Here is a 19,563-nt window from a genome sequence, read left to right as displayed (position 1 = left end):
GCCTAGGGTACCATGGGTCCTCAGATGGAGTGTCTGGGATTTTGGGGTGTCTTGGGCCCTTGGATGGGTCATTTGAGACTGCAGGGTACATTTGGCCCTCTGATGGGTTGACTGGGAGTGTGTGTGTTACTGTAGGTTCCCGTTCATTTTCAGGCACAGGGTGCTTTGGGTCCCCAGACAGGTTTACTGTGTCCCTGGTGCCACAGACTACCTTGGATTTTCAAATGGCTTGTTTGTGACTGTGGGGTACATGGATTCCTCTGGGGGCTTATGTGGGATCGTAGGGTGCCTTTGGTTCCTAGATGGGTCATTTTGGGCCACTGGGTACCTTGGCTGTGTAGATGGCTTGTCCGAGAATGTGCTGGGCCTTGGGTCACCAGATGGAATGACTGGGAGTGTGGGGTGCCCTGGGCCCCTGGATGGGTCGTTTTGAGGCTGCAGGGTACCTGGGGTTCCTACTTGGGTCATTTTGGGCCACAGGATACCTTGTGTACAGATGGAGTGTGTAGGATATTTTGGGTTTCTGGATGGGTCATATGGGACCACAGAGTACGTTTGGTCTTCAGATGGTGTATCTGGGAGTGTAATTTCTTGGAGGGGCCATCTGCAGATACTGGGTATCTTGGATCCCCAGTTGGGTCTATTGGGACTGCTGGTTGCTTTGGTTTTCTGGATGGGCTATCTGGGGCAACGTGTTTCCCTGGGTTCTTATAAGATCTTGGAGTGTTTGATGCTTTGGGTCCCCAGATGGGTCATCGGGGTACCTTGGGTCCTCAGATGATGTGCCTGGCAGTGAAGGGTGCAATAGGGTTCCTGAATGGGTTGTTCAGCACTGCAGGGTACCTTGGGTCTTCAGATGAGGTTTGTGGCATGCCTGGGAGAGGGGGTTGCCATTGGGTTCCTGAATAAGTCATCAGGCTACCTGTGGAAATTATGAGGTGGGTGGGGTTCCTTGGATTCTTGGATGGCTCATCTGGAGCAGATTAAGCGCCTGGGTGGGTCACTTAGGCTCACAGAGTACCTGGGGTCTTCAGATGGCTTGTCTGGCAATGTGGGGTGTCTTGGGTCTCCAAATGGGTGACCTGGTGCTGTGAAGAATCTTGAGTCCTCAGAGTGTCTGAGAGATTGGGGTGCCATTGGGTTCTTGGATAAGTCATCTTAGGCTACAAGGACTTTGCTTCCCTAAATGGGTTTACTGGGAGTGTGGGGTCCCTGGTGCCACACAGTACCTTAGATCCTCAGTTGGCTTTTGTGGGAATGTAGGGTACCTGGGGTCCCCAGGTGGCTTGTGTGGGAATGTAGGGTGCCTTGGTTTCTTGGACGACCCGTTTCTCTGGCCACAGAGTACCCTTAGGTCTTCAGATTGGGGGGGGGGGGGTATCTTGAGTTTCTGGACAGGTCATCTGCAGACGCAGGGGGGTTTATTTACTAAAGCTGGAGAGTCCAAAATCAGACTCCCTTCTGCATAGAAACCAATCAGCTTCCAGGTTTCATTGCCAAAGCTTCATTGAACAAGCTGAGGTTAGAAGCTGATTGGTTTCTATGCAGAAGGGAGTCTGATTTTGGACTCTCCAGCTTTAGTAAATAAACCCCAGGGTGTCTTCGTTCCATATATGGGTTTAGTGGGAGTGTAGGGGGCCTGGGGGCCCTGCACAGCTTATCTGGGGGGCATGGGCTTCCTGATTTCCCAGATAAGTTTTCTCGGGTACTGGAGAACCCTCAAGTCCCTAGACAGGTCTCCTGGGAGCATGGAGTGTCTTGAGACCCAAGATGGATCATCTGGAATTGCAGGATGTATCAGGTCTTCTGGGATCTTCCTGATTTTTTTTTTCCTGGGGGTTCTAAGAAAGGGAAGGCGTTGATGGCACAGATTTGTAATGAAAAGGTGGCTTTCTCACCAATAGCAGCCAGTAAGGTTTCCCATTTTTCATGCCTATGACAATGGCAAAGTATTTGTTTCAGTCTTTCCTATTAATTGTGCTGAATCTGATCAATGAACGCTGGAGCTGGATTTGAAAAAAAACCCAACAGGTTGTACTGAAGTTGATCGATGGATATATCTGTGGATGGATTTAGTCATAATCACTTCTTTTTTTTTTTTTTTTTCTTTATTCTTTGAAGCTACATGAGGCCAGGACAGTAATGATCACCACTCCCTTCTCTCCGCAGGGAATCCTATGACACCAAAGTCGAGGGATGATGTAAATGTTGCATTTTCAAACATGCTTGCTATTGGTTTTGCTTCCTTCCTTTTTTTTTTTTTTTTCTTGATTTGTAGTTGGCGTCCATGATATTTGGATGTAGAACGAAGGGCACAACTTTTTTTTTTGTCATGTTGGTTAGAATAAGTAAGAGATATAAGGCTAGGTTCACATATGTGCGGGTGGTGCCGCTACGGATCTGTGCAGCCCAGCCGCACCACCCGCACAGAAGAATGCGGAACAGCGGGCGGGTGCCATTAATTCTAATGGCACGCCGCCCGCACTGGAAATCGCAACCGTACTGGGAACCGAGGTTGCCGTGTGGGCTGCATTTTCAGAAGAGGTGCAGGGACTTCTTTCCTGCGTGTCCTGGGGCACGGGAGTCCATTCAAATGAATAGGCTCTTGTACCCATGCAAAATGCGGACTGCAGGAACGCTGATATGTGAACCAGGGGTAACTCCTGTCAGACTTTTTTTTTTTTTTTTTCTTTGCCATTGGGAATTTCCCTTCACTTCCTGTCTGATTGCCAAAACAGGAAGTGAGAGGAAATCCTTCCAAAGTAAGGGGATCTCTGTTTGTCATCAGAGCGAGGGTCCCCATTGGAAGATTTCCTGTCTTTTCCTGGACTGGTGACAACCTAAAACATAGAATTTTCTTTGAGAGAGAATGAATATCCCTAGCAGGTGATAAATGGCAATAAAAAGCTGATGGGTTCTATTTAATTTCCATTCTATTCAAAAGTTGTTAAAAAAAAAAAAAAAACTTTAGCTAAATATTACTCTGCTGATATTTTGGCAATACCAGTTTATATTACAGAATTATATTACACCCATTCATGTCATCACTAGGTCTCTTTGCTTCTCTTTACAATGCAGGCAGATCATGGCTGGTGGGAGGGGCCAGCTAGTACACGGCATCCTGAAAACATCACAGCACCCTTCTTCAGTGCTCCTCTTTAGAGACCTCAGCCCTGATGCAAGCAGTGGGAGGAGTTGTGCGAATATCCGAATACCTTTATGGGTGGGGCCCAGCCTGGAGAGGGGTGTTCCTTTGTGTTTAGACAGCCCTAGTTAACGCCCACTTGTGATGATGCTGAACCGCCATGATTGAAAGCACTGAAATCGAATGAATGAAAGGGGTGTGCGAGGACAGCCAAGATGGGGAGGAAAGTGCTTGATGATGCTGGATGTCCTTCACCCAGGAAACTGTCAGTCACTGCTCTCTGCTCTGCTCCTCCAGCGGTCACCAGAGCACTGCACTGTAGATAGGGAGGGGGCTGCGTGCCGGGAGCCGGGGCTGCGTGTCGGGGAGCTGCAGCTAGTTATCAATAAGGCAGTTGGGTGGATCAATATGGCTGGGATCCTTGCAGAGCCTGGAGCGGCTTTATCTCGCTGTTAGCTGACTCTTCGTCACAGGAGAGCAAAAGTGGCAGTACTTACAGTAAGGTCCATAAATATTGGGACAGCGACACAATTGTAACATTTTTGGCTCTATACACCACCACAATGGATTTGAAATGAAACAAACAAGATGTGCTTTAACTGCAGACTGTCAGCTTTCATTTGAGGGTATTTACATCCAAATCAGGTGAACGGTGTAGGAATTACAACAGTTTGCATATGTGCCTCCCACTTGTTAAGGGACCAAAAGTAATGGGACAGAATAATAATCATAAATCAAACTTTCACTTTTTAATACTTGGTTGCAAATCCTTTGCAGTCAATTACAGCCTGAAGTGTGGAACGCATAGACATCCCCAGACGCTGGGTTTAATCCCTGGTGATGCTCTGCCAGGCCTCTACTGCAACTGTCTTCAGTTCCTGCTTGTTCTTGGGGCATTTTCCCTTCAGTTTTGTCTTCAGCAAGTGAAATGCTCAATCGGATTCAGGTCAGGTGATTGACTTGGCCATTGCAGAACATTCCACTTCTTTCCCTTAGAAAACTCTTTGGTTGCTTTTGCAGTCTGCTTTGGGTCATTGTCCATCTGTACTGTGAAGCGTCCAATGAGTTGTGAAGCATTTGGCTGAATATGAGCCGATAATATTCCCGAAACACTTTACAATTCATCCGGCTGCTTCTGTCAGCAGTCACATCATCAATAAATACAAGAGAAGCAGTTCCATTGGCAGCCATACATGCCCACACCATGACACTACCACCACCATGCTTCACTGATGAGGTGGTATGCTTAGGATCATGAGCAGTTCCTTCTCCATACTCTTCTCTTCCCATCACTCTGGTACAAGTTGATCTCGGTCTCATCTGTCCATAGGATGTTGTTCCAGAACTGTGAAGGATTTTTTAGATGTCGTTTGGCAAACTCTAATCTGGCCTTCCTGTTTTTGAGGCTCACCAATGGTTTCCATCTTGTGGTGAACCCTCTGTATTCACTCTGGTGAAGTCTTCTCTTGATTGGTGACTTTGACACACATACACCTACCTCCTGGAGAGTGTTCTTGATCTGGCCAACTGTTGTGAAGGGTGTTTTCTTCACCAGGGAAAGAATTCTTCGGTCATCCACCACAGTTGTTTTCCGTGGTCTTCCGGGTCTTTTGGTGTTGCTGAGCTCACCGGTGCGTTCCTTCTTTTTAAGAATGTTCCAAACAGTTGTTTTGGCCACGCCTAATGTTTTTGCTATCTCTCTGCTGGGTTTGTTTTGTTTTTTCAGCCTAATGATGGCTTCACTGATAGTGACAGCTCTTTGGATCTCATCTTGAGAGTTGACAGCAACAGATTCCAAATGCAAATAGCACACTTGAAATGAACTCTGGACCTTTTATCTGCTCATTGTAATTGGGATAATAAGGGAATAACATACACCTGGCCATGGAACAGCTGAGAAGCCAATTGTCCCATTACTTTTGGTCCCTTAACAAGTGGGAGGCACATATGCAAACTGTTGTAATTCCTACACCGTTCACCTGATTTGGATGTAAATACCCTCAAATTAAAGCTGACAGTCTGCAGTTAAAGCACATCTTGCTTGTTTCATTTCAAATCCATTGTGGTGGTGTATAGAGCCAAAAATGTTAGAATTGTGTCCATGTCCCAATATTTATGGACCTGACTGTATATGACCCAGAAGAGAAGTATGAAGAAAAAAAGCTTTGGCCATACTTCTTTTAACCCCTAGACGCCGAGCACACGCAATTATGCGACCTCTCAGTGTCTGGGCCTTGACGCCAAGCAGCTGCATATTTGCGTACCATTTGAAAATACATATGCGCTGAGAGCGCGCGCTCCCAGCACACATGTCCGTGACTCACGGAAAGGTCCCGATCTCCCTTTGTGATCGGGACCTTTTCCGATCATGGGACTGCGAGTCACGGCGATCACATGACCCTAAAACCCCACCCCGTCTCCCGATTTCTGAAACTCATTAAAGGGCGCAAAGGGGTTAAAGTTGGTGGTTTTTTTGCGCCCTCCCAACCCTTTTTTTTTTTTCTTTTTTTTTTTTTTTTACGTTTTCTAAAAAGTTGGAAATGCAACTAGGATGGTTGGAGCCCCTCGCAATGGTCACAGCTTGAAACTTGGCCCAGAGGTCTCACCAACATAGTACCTGAGCGATGGGCTGTCAAGGGGTTAAATGTGCCACTTAACCTCTTCCATACCGGGCACTTTTACCCCTTCCTGCCCAGGCCATTTTTCAGGTTTCAGCGCTCTCACACTTTGGGTACAATGTTGTATGACTGCGCAATTGTCATTCAAACTAAAATTTTATCATTTTGTTCACACAACTAGAGCTTTCTTTTGGTGGTATTTCATCACCGCTGGGGTTTTTATTTTTTGCTAAATTAACAAAAAAAGACCGACAATTTTGAAAAAAAAAAAACACTTTTTTTTTTTGTTTCTGTTATTAAAGTTTGCAAATAAATAATTGTTCTTCATAAATTTAGGCCGAGATGTATTCTGCTACATTTCTTTGGTGAAAATAACCCAAATTAGGATGTATTTTTTAGTCTGTAGGAAAGTTATAGAGTTCACAAACTATGGGATATATCTGAAAATTGACCAATCCTGAAGTACTGACAGCCAATCTAATTTCTTGAGAACCAAAAATGTCAGAACAGTACAGATATCCCCCAAATGTCAGGACGGTACAGATGTCCCCCAAATGTTAGGACGGTACAGATGTCCCCCAAATGTCAGGACGGTACAGATGTCCCCCAAATGTCAGGACGGTACAGATGTCCCCCAAATGTCAGGACGGTACAGATGTCCCCCAAATGTCAGGACGGTACAGATGTCCCCCAAATGTCAGGACGGTACAGATGTCCCCCAAATGTCAGGACGGTACAGATATCCCCCAAATGTCAGGACGGTACAGATGTCCCCCAAATGTCAGGACGGTACAGATGTCCCCCAAATGTCAGGACGGTACAGATGTCCCCCAAATGTCAGGACGGTACAGATGTCCCCCAAATGTCAGGACGGTACAGATGTCCCCCAAATGTCAGGACGGTACAGATGTCCCCCAAATGACCCCTTTTTGCAGAGTAGACAGTCCGAAGTACTTCATAAGAGGAATGGCGAGTTTTTTGAAGTTGTATATTTTTGTCATTTTTCAAAAAATTAAAGTTTCACTTTTTTTTTTACATATTGTCACCAGTGCAGTACAGCATAATCATATAACTGGCATGGCGGTGATCAGGGACACTGACTGGTGACAGTATAAAAAAAATATATAACTTTTTATTATTATTTTTAAGTTTGTTTTATTACAATTTTTCTTTTAAGATTTTGTTTTTTTCATATTTCACTATGACCAAAGTAGTACAATGTTACCATAGTAACATTGTACTACTTTGGGGAAGTGATTAGTATTTTTTTTTTTTTTTTTTTTTTTACACAATTTGCTTATAGCAAAGAATTACTTTGCTATAAGCAAGCATTTACCTGAATGACATCAATTCATTCAGGGTTGTGGTTTTTTTTTTTGTGCTTAGCTGTGATTTGGCCACGGCTAATCACATGACATAGCTGGGCTGTGATTGGCCCAGCTCGTGCATGTGATCGCTGTGACCATTCACAGCTAGACACACTAGTATACAATGGATGGCATGAATGAAGCCATCCATTGTATACAACTGTCATGTTACCTGCTGTGATTGGTTACAGCAGATCACATGGTACCGGCAACAGGGCCGGTACTCAGATCTGTCATCGGCCGTTTCCCGAGGTACACGGCCGGTGACAGATCGCGCGACTCTGCAGGCGCGCAAACTGCACATGCCCGGGAGGACGCCGTATGGCGTCCACCCGGAACGCTGAGGAATTTTGCCGGCCGCCAAACGGCCATTGGCCGGGTGGCAAGAGGTTAAATGACCCTTCCCTTTCCCTGGTGCCTGAAACATGTTAGACTGTATTCTACTGCACAGTTCTATCAATCCAACGATCACCTGTGTGTTTGAGCTGTTCATTTGTGGTGATGAGGGCACATTGCTGGGTACTGCACCCAAGTTTCCTGGCTCTTGCCTCAGCCAGACGTGGTGAAATTGCTTTCTTTTGTGTCGTTCTTGAGCTTTGGCACAGCTGACACATGGGGTCATTTGTCATATAATGTTGCAATTGTAGCCCTTCCCTTGAAACAGCTGAGTTTTCCCCAGAGCGGAGCCGTTCATGATCACACACTGAGAAATCTTTGTGTAATTAGCCTCTTGACAATTGTCAGATACCAGGCACGCTTTTCATCAGAGTTTTCTGTACGACTGGCAAACTACCAGAAACCTGGTTATAGGGGGTGAAATGGAAATGTTTGAAGACCTTCCATTCCCAGAGAACCAGACCATCGGGAGCTGGGCAAATTGTATAAATACGTCTGATCTACTTGTAGCAGGTCCAGGTGAGTCCCACTTCTGGGACAGGAAGATCACTTTATTATCTTCTCAACCATGTATGTTGGCCCCACATAAAAAAAAAAGTCCTTTGGGAATTCTGATGCCAAGAGATACAGGTGGAAGCTGCAGATCCTTGATGCAGCTTTGAGTTTGTGCCCAAGGGGATCCCAGGATCCAAGACCACATAACCGTATCGGCTTAAAAACAAAAAGTTATCCTTTGTGTGAAAAATACTGGTCCATTCACATCGTAACATTTTTGTGCTTAGGTACACTATATAGAAAAAAGCTTGAGGACATCTTGCCAATATGAGCTTTTTGGATGCCCCATTCCAAAACCATTATTATTATACAGTATTTATAAAGCGCCGATAGTTGGCTCAGCGCTGTACATTACAAAGGGGGACAGAACATGTGACAGAACAATACCAATACAATGCAAAACATGAGGGGATCGAGGGCCCTGCTCTTTCGAGCTTACAATCTAGGAGGGAGGGGATGGTGGCACAGGAGGAGATAGCTGTGGGGGATGGGGTGGTAGGAAGAGTGGAGGAGGTCGGTCAAGTTAGCAGGGGGTGGGGTAGGCTTCCCTGAAGAGATGGGTTTTCAGGCTGCGCCTAAAGGAGAGGAGAGTAGGTGATAATCTGATGGGTTGGGGCAGGGAGTTCCAGAGGATGGGTGACACCCTGGAGAAGTCCTCGAGGCGGGCATGGGAGGAGGAGACCAGGGAACTAGAGAGAAGGAGGTCTTGTGAGGAGCGGAGTGTGCGTGTTGGGTGGTACTTGGATATTAGGTCAGTGATGTAGTTCGGGGCAGTATGGTGGACGGCTTTGTACGTCAGTGTTAGGATTTTGAATTTGATCCGTTGCGCAATCGGAAGCCAGTGGAGGGATTGGCAGAGGGGAGTTGCGGAGACGGAGCGGTTGGAAAGGTGAATGAGTCTGGCAGCCGTATTCAGGATGGACTGAAGCGGGGATAGCCAGCGGCGAGGCAGGCCAGTGAGGAGGGAGTTGCAGTAGTCGAGTCGTGATATGATGAGGGAGTGGATGAGCTGTTTAGTGGTTTCTGGGGTTAGGAACGTGCGGATTTTGGCGATGTTGCGGAGGTGGAGTCTGCACGAGTTTGTTAAAGATTGGACTTGGGGCTGGAAGGATAGGTTGGAGTCCAGAATGACACCAAGTACTCTGGCCTGCGGGGCGGGTTTGATGGTGGCATTGTTGGATGTGACGGAGAAGTCAATGGGGGGTGGTGTCCGGGCTGGGATGAAGACAAACTTGGTTTTGGAGAGGTTCAGTTTAAGGAAGTAGAGCGACATCCAGTCTGATATGTCGCTCAGCAGGTGTGTGATTCGGGCGGAGATCGAGGGGGTGAGGTAGGGGGTTGAGAGATAGATTTGTGTGTCGTCGGCATAGAGGTGGTAGTTGAAGCCGTTCCCGTTATTATGAAGCTGGCCTCCCTTTGCAGCTGTAACATCCTCCACTCTTCTGGAAAGGCTTTCTATGAGCTTTTGCCGTTTGTTCTTTTTGGCTGAATGGGCACAAATTCTCCCAGACATTTTGTGAAGGCCCGGCTCACCATCAGCGTTCCAGTTCATCCCAAAGGTGTCCAGTAGCGCTCTGTGTAGGCCACTTGAGGTTCTCCACACAGAACTGGTCAAACCATGTCTTTATGGAGCTGGTCCACCCACAGAAGAGTATTTGGCAGTGTGAGGGTTAACCTATCCATCCACAAACTCTTAGCCATATAGTGTAGCTGGAATGAATAGTTAGACCCTCACATGGTCAAATATGACTGTCTATGGAGCTGGGTGGGCTAGCTCCATAAAGACGTGGCTTGACCAGTTTTGTGTGGAGGGCCTCAAGTGTCCTGCACAGTGCCCTGACCTCAATCCTACTTAGCATCTTTGGGATGAATTGGAACTCTAATGGTGAGCCAGGTTGTTATCTGTATTTTGCAGACTTGAGGTGAACCACTCCTCACAAAATGATCTGTTGGCATGGGTTGTCCAACGAGGTGTGAAGGTCAGGTGTTACAGACTCTTAGCCAAATAGTGTACCTGAAACACCTGACCATAACACCGCATTGGACATCCCGTTCTGAAGCCATGGACATTAATATTGCTTTGCTCCCCTTAGGTGGTACAATGTCCTCCACTCTTCTGGGAAGACTTTCCTCAAGATTTTAGAGGGTATCTGAGAGGAAGTGTGCCCATTCAGCCAAAAGAACCTTTGTGAGGTCAGGGATTGATGTTGGATGAGAAGACCTGGCTCACCATCTGCATTGCAATTCATCCCAAAGATGTTCAGTAGTGTTGAGGTCAGGACTGTGTGCGGGAAACTCAAGTTCATCCCCATCAAACTAGTCACACCATGTCTTTATGGAACTGGCTTTGTACCTGGGGCACAGTCATGGTGGAACTGAAAGGGGGCTTCACCAAACTGTTTCTAAAATGTCCTGTAATGTACTTCATTGGCAACACCTGCACTCATTCATTTGGAGGGGTCTTCGTATTCTCTTGGCTGTATAGTAGATATGATGGCCATATAGCATGTATGGACCTGAATTGCTCACTTTTGCCAGTTGCTCTGGATCCTAAACCTTTGGAGTCTCATTTTTCAGTGGAAGCTTGAGCAGGTTTTACAGTTTTCCATGTGGTGAAAGTTTAGGACCCCCCTCAGGATTTTATTGCCATCTGTGCTGGCGTTGACAGATTAACCCTCCCTGTTATGGAGACTGGTTGTTAAAATAGGACCAAAATTTTAGGTCCACCAGAACAGGAGTGGAGGGGAAGTTTTCCAGTGGGGATACTTGCTCTGTTGACAATTGCCTAAGGGGGGATTCCTCAGTTTGGAGAGAGATCTCGTAAAGCTCATCAGCAGGGTCCAGATGCCAAAAATAAATACATTTTAGGGATTTCAATTCTCTTCTTTAAATATGACGCTATAGTTAGTTTTGGGGTTTAGCCAGAGCACACTTCTTGGCATTTTTATATCTGTATGAGTGCGGTCTACTATGTTGGTCACTGGAGAATGCAGTTGGGTTTATCTGAAGAATGGGGCACTGTTTGTGGTTTGATAACTGCTGTATGCATATAGTAAATCATCCACGTTTATGGATCCAGTCTTGCACGGTTGTAGCGGCTCCTCTCCTGGACTGAAATTGCTCACTCCGATTTCACTGCACACTGTGAGCTTCTCGCAATGTGCATTAGAAGCTGCAGCAAGTCAGAGCCCACCTCATTCCCTCGCTGCATCATCTAGCCCTCATCTTCCCAAGCTTGACTGTTCCTGGGTCACCCCTTTTCATTCATCGGATTTCAGTTCTTTTGTTCCTCCAGACTCGCAGCTACCTATCTGGAGTTTCATATTTGCATAACCCCTCCTACTCCTCTTGAAACCTCAAATAGGAGGAGGGGCTGGAGTGGCATAACTGGGGCAGGGTGCTGTGATGTTTTTAGGAAGCTGTCCACAACACCCTGCCAGCCCCTCCCAACAGCCATGATATGCCAATGGCTAAGTGGTTATCACTTCCGCCTGGCAGCACTAGGGTTGCTGGTTCAAATTCCAACCACGACACCACCTGCCTGGAGTTTGCATATTCTCCTTGTGCCTGCGTGGGTTTCTTCCGGGTACTCCGGTTATCTCCCACACTCCAAAAACATGCTGGAAGACATGCTGGTAGGTTAATTGGCTGTCTAAATTGGCCCTAGTATGTGTATGTATGAATGTGAGTTAGGGACCTTAGATTGTACACCCCTTGAAGGTTGGGGACCTTAGATTGTACGCCCCTTGAGGGTTAGGGACCTTAGATTGTACGCTCCTTGAGGGTTATGGATCTTACCTTGTACGCCCCTTGAGGGTTGGGGACCTTAGCTTGTACGCCCCTTGAGGGTTGGGGACCAAAGCTTGTGTGCTCCTTGAGTGTAAGGGTCCTTAGCTTGTATGCTCCTTGAGGGTCAGGGACCTTGGCTTGTACGCCCCTTGAGGGTCAGGGACCTTGGCTTGTACGCCCCTTGAGGGTCAGGGACCTTGGCTTGTACGCCCCTTGAGGGTCAGGGACCTTGGCTTGTACGCCCCTTGAGGGTCAGGGACCTTGGCTTGTACGCCCCTTGAGGGTCAGGGACCTTGGCTTGTACGCCCCTTGAGGGTCAGGGACCTTGGCTTGTACGCCCCTTGAGGGTCAGGGACCTTGGCTTGTACGCCCCTTGAGGGTCAGGGACCTTGGCTTGTACGCCCCTTGAGGGTCAGGGACCTTGGCTTGTACGCCCCTTGAGGGTCAGGGACCTTGGCTTGTACGCCCCTTGAGGGTCAGGGACCTTGGCTTGTACGCCCCTTGAGGGTCAGGGACCTTGGCTTGTACGCCCCTTGAGGGTCAGGGACCTTGGCTTGTACGCCCCTTGAGGGTCAGGGACCTTGGCTTGTACGCCCCTTGAGGGTTAGGGACTGATGGGAATGTACAATATATATGTAATGCGCTGTGTAAATTGATGGCGCTATAGACGTACCTGAAATAAATAATTATAAATAAATAATATGCCTGCATTACATAGAGAAGTACAGAGACCCTGTGAGGATATGACTGGGTCTAAAATAAGGTATGTATCAAAAGTGTGTGTTTTTTTTTTTTTTTTTTTTGTGTGTGGGGTTTTGTTTTTGTTTTTTTTGTTTTTTTTATTAAAAAATGTCAAAATATGAACATTTTTCCTAGTTTCTATCAGTTCCTAGAACCTTGCTAGTCTGTATTCTTTTGGCACTTTACACACTACCACCATGTTTACTAGCTTCAACTTCAATTTAAAGAATAGCTCCAGCCAAGCTAATGAAGGTTGGGAGGGTCCAGTGACTTGAGGATCATTTTGGAAGATCTGGTTGAAAGATTTTGTTCTCTTGTTTTCATAGCGATCTTGGACTTCTATATTGACAAACATTCTCGTCCTGTCTGTTGCAGTTCAAAGAGGAGATCTCCAAACGATTCAAAGCCAAGAAGGATCAGCTGGTACTGATCTTTGCCGGGAAGATCTTGAAAGATGGTGACACGCTAAACCAGCATAGCATCAAAGACGGTCTCACCGTGCATCTAGTGATCAAGACAGCGCAGAAGTGAGTGTGAATTCTGGGGCAAGGGATGGGGGGGGGGGGAGATTGTGAGTTTCAACCAGGGGCGGACTGACAACTCATGGGGCCCCCCGGGCAATAGGGGATCATGGGGCCCCTGTGTCCTTGCCCAGACTCAAAAAAGCCTATGAAAAAGGTACCAGGGGCATCTCATGGGGCCCCCTACTGACCCCGGGCCCTCGGGCAATGCCCAAGTTTCCAAATGGTCAGTCCGCCCCTGGTTTCAACCTTCTGTTTCATCAGAGGCTGGATCTTGGAAATTGTATTCCTATGCAGAGTTTGGCCTTGCTCCCTATGTTGTCACCAGGGTAGTTGTCACCATCTCGGATGTCACTTCTTTTTCTGTTCTGGTGGTGGCAACTCTACAAGCTTGGAATTCCAATCACTTTTCGATTTTGATAATGGTCATGTGAGTTCAGTCTGTAGTAAACACCACCGGGACACTCGTACCTACAGGTGAGCTTGTATGTAATAAATCTTACCTGTAGGTACAAGGACCACCGTTCAGGAGATCTTCTCTGATTCTGCAGCTGGTGACATCACTGGCACATGTGCTTTGAAGGGTCGACATACGTATGCCGTCTCTTCAGAGCTCTGAGTCACAGGAGTGACGTCATCGCAGCTTGGCCATTCAAATGGCTGGAGGCTTTGAACCCAGAAGGAAGACCGGGTGAAGATGGAAGCCTCTGCAACGGTGAGAGAGGGCCCTGGAGGTATTTCATAAGTTCTAACATGCAATGTATTATCCACCAGAAACCGGCGCTCAAATCTCTCTTGCTGCACTTTAAAATGGAATCCTGTACTTGCTGAGGTGCCGCCTTTGATAGCTCGGGGAAACTTGACACTCGCATAGATATACATTCACAAACACAGGGAAGCGGTTTTCTTGCGCTTTGTAGGCGGCTTTTTTAACGCCATAACGCTTGAAAAACTCCTCAGTGTGAAAGCAGCCTAATGCAGGCCATAGATGGGTCGAAAATCGGCCGATTTTTCTTTAAAAAAAACGAAAAATCGGTTGTTCAAGCGGCCGACGTTACCAGCAACGATGAAAAAAATCGGCCGATTTTCATCCTGTCTACAGCCCTCAAAAAGTGTCCCTGCAGAGAGCTCCGCTATTTCTTTGACAGTTCCTTGACATTTATAGCAGTTGCAACAATGTATTTGTATCCATTTAGGGTACAGATGTTTTTATTCGGAAACAAATAGATACATTGTTGCAACCGCTATAAATGTCAAGGAACTGTCAAAGAAATAGCAGAGCTCTCTGCAGGGACACTTTTTGCCAGACTGGAATTCTTCTTCTTCCTCTTCCTCTTCTTCTCATCTCTTCCTCTTCTTCTCATCTCTTCCTCTTCTTCTCATCTCTTCCTCTTCTTCTCATCTCTTCCTCTTCTTCTCATCTCTTCCTCTTCTTCTCATCTCTTCCTCTTCTTCTCATCTCTTCCTCTTCTTCTCATCTCTTCCTCTTCTTCTCATCTCTTCCTCTTCTTCTCATCTCTTCCTCTTCTTCTCATCTCTTCCTCTTCTTCTCATCTCTTCCTCTTCTTCTCATCTCTTCCTCTTCTTCTCATCTCTTCCTCTTCTTCTCATCTCTTCCTCTTTTCTTTTCTTCTCATCTCTTCCTCTTTTCTTTTCTTCTCATCTCTTCCTCTTTTCTTTTCTTCTCATCTCTTCCTCTTTTCTTTTCTTCTCATCTCTTCCTCTTTTCTTCTCATCTCTTCCTCTTTTCTTCTCATCTCTTCCTCTTTTCTTCTCATCTCTTCCTCTTTTCTTCTCATCTCTTCCTCTTTTCTTCTCATCTCTTCCTCTTTTCTTCTCATCTCTTCCTCTTTTCTTCTCATCTCTTCCTCTTTTCTTCTCATCTCTTCCTCTTTTCTTCTCATCTCTTCCTCTTTTTCTTCTCATCTCTTCCTCTTCTTCTCATCTCTTCCTCTTTTCTTCTCATCTCTTCCTCTTTTCTTCTCATCTCTTCCTCTTCTTCTCATCTCTTCCTCTTCTTCTCATCTCTTCCTCCTCCCCACTGCTCATGCGCAGATTTTTTTATCGGTAAAAAGATCGGCCGATTTGCCCATCATTGCCGTGAAAATCGGGCGATCTGCAAAATCGGCCGATTTTGTTTTCCAACTTGACCGATAAAAAAAAATCTGCCAAAATACCGAAAAACGACCGAACATTTAGCCCACTAACGATCCGAAAATCGGCCGAAAAATCGACCGATTTTCGACCCATCTATGGCCTGCATAAGGCTGGCCATACATTATACAATTATCTTCCAATTTTCTGCCCAATTTCCTTTAGATTTACCTTCAACTATGTAGTGCAAGGGCCCGCCTAATTGGATACAACTGAAAGTGTTGTTTAGGTTTGTCCTCCTATTATATGGTTTTTGGTAAATCTAAACCAAAAATCTCCAGATAATTGTATAATGTATGGCCAGCCTAAGGGTTTACAACCACTTCCATTAGGTTTCATATGCAGTGTGTATCCCTGTTGGAGAGAGAACGATTTTTATTAAAACGGTAGTAAATTTTGAACGAATAAAAAAATAAAAATTTTCTTCCTGCGAGGCCGTAATGCGTTGCATAAAAGAACAAAACGGGGTGCACTCTCCTCGTGTATTAACACGATAATAAGTAATTGATTATAATGATGCTAAAACATACAAGGCAAAAAGGTCATAAAAACAGAGACAAGAAGTCAGAGGATGCCAGTCGTGGGCAGCATGGGTCCTCGGGTACAGTGCTAACGCGTTTCGGGAGTCGAACTCCCTTCCTCAGATGATTGTTTCATCTATTGCTCTGAGGAAGGGAGTTCGAAATGCGATACATTTATTATAAAAAAGCAAAAACATACAAGACAAAAAGGTCATAAAAACAAGAGACAAGAAGTCAGAGGATGCCAGTCGTGGGCAGCATGGGTCGTTGGGTAAAGGGCTAACGCGTTTCGGGAGTCGGAACTCCCTTCCTCAGAGCAATAGATGATTGTTTAATCCATTGCTCTGAGGAAGGGAGTTCGAAATGCGATACATTTATTATAATGATGCAAAAACATACAAGACAAAAAGGTCATAAAAACAGACAAGAAGTCAAAGGATGCCAGTCGTGAGCACATACAAGCCAAAAAGGTCATAAAAACAGAGGATTCCAGTCGTGGGCAGCATGGGTCCTTGGGTGAAGTGCTAACTCGTTTTGGGAGTCGAACTCCCTTCCTCAGAGCAATAGATGATTGTTTCATCTATTGTGAGGAAGGGAGTTTGAAATGCGTTAGGGTACCTGAGGACCCATGCTGCCCACGACTGGAATTCTTTGACTTGTCTGTTTTTTTTTTTTTGGCTTGTGACTACGTTTTTGCATCTTTATAATAAATTTCTTATCGCGTTTCGAACTCCCTTCCTCACAATAGATGAAACGATCATCTATTGCTCTGAGGAAGGGAGTTTGACTCCCGAAACGCGTTAGCACTGTACTCGAGGACCCATGCTGCCCACGACTGGCATCCTCTGACTTCTTGTCTGTTTTTATGACCTTTTTGGCTTGTATGTTTTTGCATCTTTGTAATAAATTTCTTATTATCGTGTTAATACACGAGGAGAGTGCGCCCTGTTTTGTTCTTTTATGCAACGCATTACGGCCTCGAAGGAAGAAAAAATTTTTTATTCGTTCAAAGTTTACTACCGTTTTAATAGAGATCGTTCTCTCCAGCAGGGATACAGACCGCATATGAAACCTAATGGAAGTGGTTGTAAACCCTTAGGCTGCTTTCACACTGAGGAGTTTTTCAAGCATTTTGGCGTTAAAAAAGCCGCCTAAAAAGCGCAAGAAAACTGCTTCCCCGTGTTTGTGAATGTATATCGATGTACGTTTTTCACACTGAGGTGTGCGGTGTGATAACTCTTGCTTGCAGCATCTTTGAGGCATGTTTGGGGAGTTTAAAAAAAAAAAATAAACCTCAAAAATGCCTTTTCCCATTGAAATCAATGGTAACGCTCTAAAAACGCATCGCACATGTGGGAAGATCTGCAAAAAGTCACATGTGAAAAGGAGGAGCGCCAACGCTTGGAAAATGCGTCATGCGTTGCACTGTTAACGCAACTCTCAAGTCATTTTTCATGTTTTCGTGTTTTTGAGGCAAACCAGTGTGAAAGCAAGCTTCGGCTACTTTCACATTGACCCGTCGCAAAAATGCGCTTTCTGAGCGTTTTAAAGGTCACATGACTTAAAAACTGCACCAAAAACGCTTGCCAGAGGCGTTTTCCAGGCAGTTTCCATTGATTTCAATGGTGTTTTTTGGGGCGTATTTTATTATTTTTTTTTTCCAACTCCCCAAAGCAGGAGTTTTTACACCGCAAGCGCAACACCTCAGTGTGATAACATACATAGATCTATATTCACATACATAGGAAAGCGCTTTTCTGGAGCTTTTCAGGCGCTTTTTTTTTTACGCAAAAAATGCTTCAAAAACTCAGTGTGCAAGTAGCCTTACTAATACCCATTGAAGTGACTGGCCTCAGGTGATACAGGGATGAAACAAATCCTCCTACATAAGTTGTACCTGTTTACCTGCAACGCTTTATTCTTTATAGCTGTGTGCAGATTTTGCACATCATTTCTGAGCTTCAGAAGGACCGTTTCACACTGCAGCGCAGTGGTTTGGCCGTAGCGCAGTCTACCTGCGCTTTTCTATAGGCTTCTGTTAGGTGGTACTTTCTGAAACCGCACCAAAAGTCATGCGTTTTGTATCTTTTGGTGCACGTTCAAAAAAATGCACCATCCAATAGAAACTGCGGGTGACCCATGTGAAAACCACGGTCTGGCCGCAGCGCTCCAGAGTGAAACGACCCGAAGGCAGGCTGGAGGAGTTGACGTCGCACTACACAGCAGAGACCTGAGTGTAATCTGAGACCAGAGTGGAGAGAATTGACACTCCCCTCTACACAGCCTCATAGGGAAACATGAACTGCTGAGGCCGTCAGTCACCTGCTGTGTACTGGAGCGGGTGTGGAGCCATACCTCAGGATGCTGTGGTGATGGCATAACCTGTCAGAAGTGACTTGTGCATAGAAGAATGCATGATAACATTTCAACCTAGACCAAACTAGACTTAAAAATGTCCCCCCAAAATGCAGGATATTCTGTGTAAAAACAAAAATTAAAAAAAAAAAAAAGTATATATACTTCCTTGTTCCAGTCTGGGCACGTGATCCCCAGCAGCTGCAGGGGAGAGGATGGAGCGCTCGACAACAGCTTGGAATTCTGGAATTCAAGACGTGTCCTCTAGGCTCCCATGTTGCATCTGTTGTCATCGTTCCCTCTTCTCCCCTGCAGCCACTGCTGGCTGACATAGGAGAGCCGGATCAACCGGAGTGGGCTGGAAACGGGCCAGTATTTGCATTCTCCTTTTTTTTTTTTTTTTTTTTTCTTTTTAACACAGGTTAGCCAGCCTAGGTTTTAGGGGGGGAAAGGGGGACATTCTCAAGACTAGTTATGATGTTATTATTATTATTATACAGTATTTATAAAGCGCCAACAGTTTGCTCAGCGCTGTACATTACAATGGGAGACAGTACAATAACAATACAATGGGATACCCGAGGGGTTCGAGGGCCCTGCTCCTTGGAGCTTACAATCTAGGAGGGAGGGGATGGTGGTACAGGAGGAGATAGCTGTGGGGGATGGAGTGGTAGGAAGAGTGGAGGAGATTGGCAATTAGGTGAGGGCGGGGTAGGCTTCCCTGAAGAGATGGGTTTTCAGGGTGGTCCTAATGGTGAGGGTAGGTGACAGTCTGATGGATTGGGGTAGTGAGTTCCAGAGGATGGGGGAAGCTCTGGAGAAGTCCTGAAGACGAGCATGGGAGGAGGAGACTAGGAAACTAGAGAGTAGGAGGTCTTGTGAGGAGCGGAGAGTGCTTGTAGGGTGGTATATGGATATCAGGTCAATGAGGTAGTTTGGGGCAGTGTTATGAACAGCTTTGTACGTCAATGTTAATAATTTGAATTTTATGCGTTGGGCAATCGGAAGCCAGTGGAGGGAATGGCAGAGAGGGGTGGCGGATACGGAGCGGTTGGTGAGGTGGATGAGTCTGGCTGCAGAATTCAGGATGGACTGAAGCGGGCATAGCCTGTGTTCGGGTAAGCCGGTGAGGAGGGAGTTACAGTAGTCAAGTCGAGATATATAATAAGGGAGCGAATGAGTTGCTTTGTGGTTTCTGGGGTTAGGAACGGACGTATTTTGGAGATGTTGCGGAGGTGGAGTCTACATGAATTTGTCAGCGATTGGACCTGGGGCTGGAAAGACAGATTGGAGTCTAGACTGTTGTTAGGTTTAGGCTGAAATTCTGCTTGAATTCTGTAGGTTACTCTGTAACTGTTTGTGGAATGTCAATCGACAATCCACAAGGGCTGCAGTATGTAC

At 46.0% G+C, this 19,563-nt stretch overlaps 1 protein-coding gene across 1 annotated transcript in view; it reads left to right on the top strand.

Moving 5' to 3' along the window:
- The window catches only part of UBQLN4 (ubiquilin 4), a 48,690-nt gene that overhangs the window by 2,650 nt on the left and 26,477 nt on the right, over positions 1-19,563 (top strand). The window contains exon 2 of the mRNA XM_089657018.1: positions 12,987-13,138. Within this exon, the coding sequence (XP_089513144.1) occupies positions 12,987-13,138 (152 nt within the window). The remainder of the gene's footprint in view (positions 1-12,986; positions 13,139-19,563) is intronic.

The sequence above is a fragment of the Staurois parvus genome, unplaced genomic scaffold (assembly GCF_062004578.1).
Source record: "Staurois parvus isolate SC_StPar_1 unplaced genomic scaffold, SC_StPar_1.0 ptg000956l, whole genome shotgun sequence".
In the NCBI taxonomy this organism is placed as follows: Eukaryota; Metazoa; Chordata; class Amphibia; order Anura; family Ranidae; genus Staurois; species Staurois parvus.
This window is presented reverse-complemented; position numbering and strand designations above follow the sequence as displayed.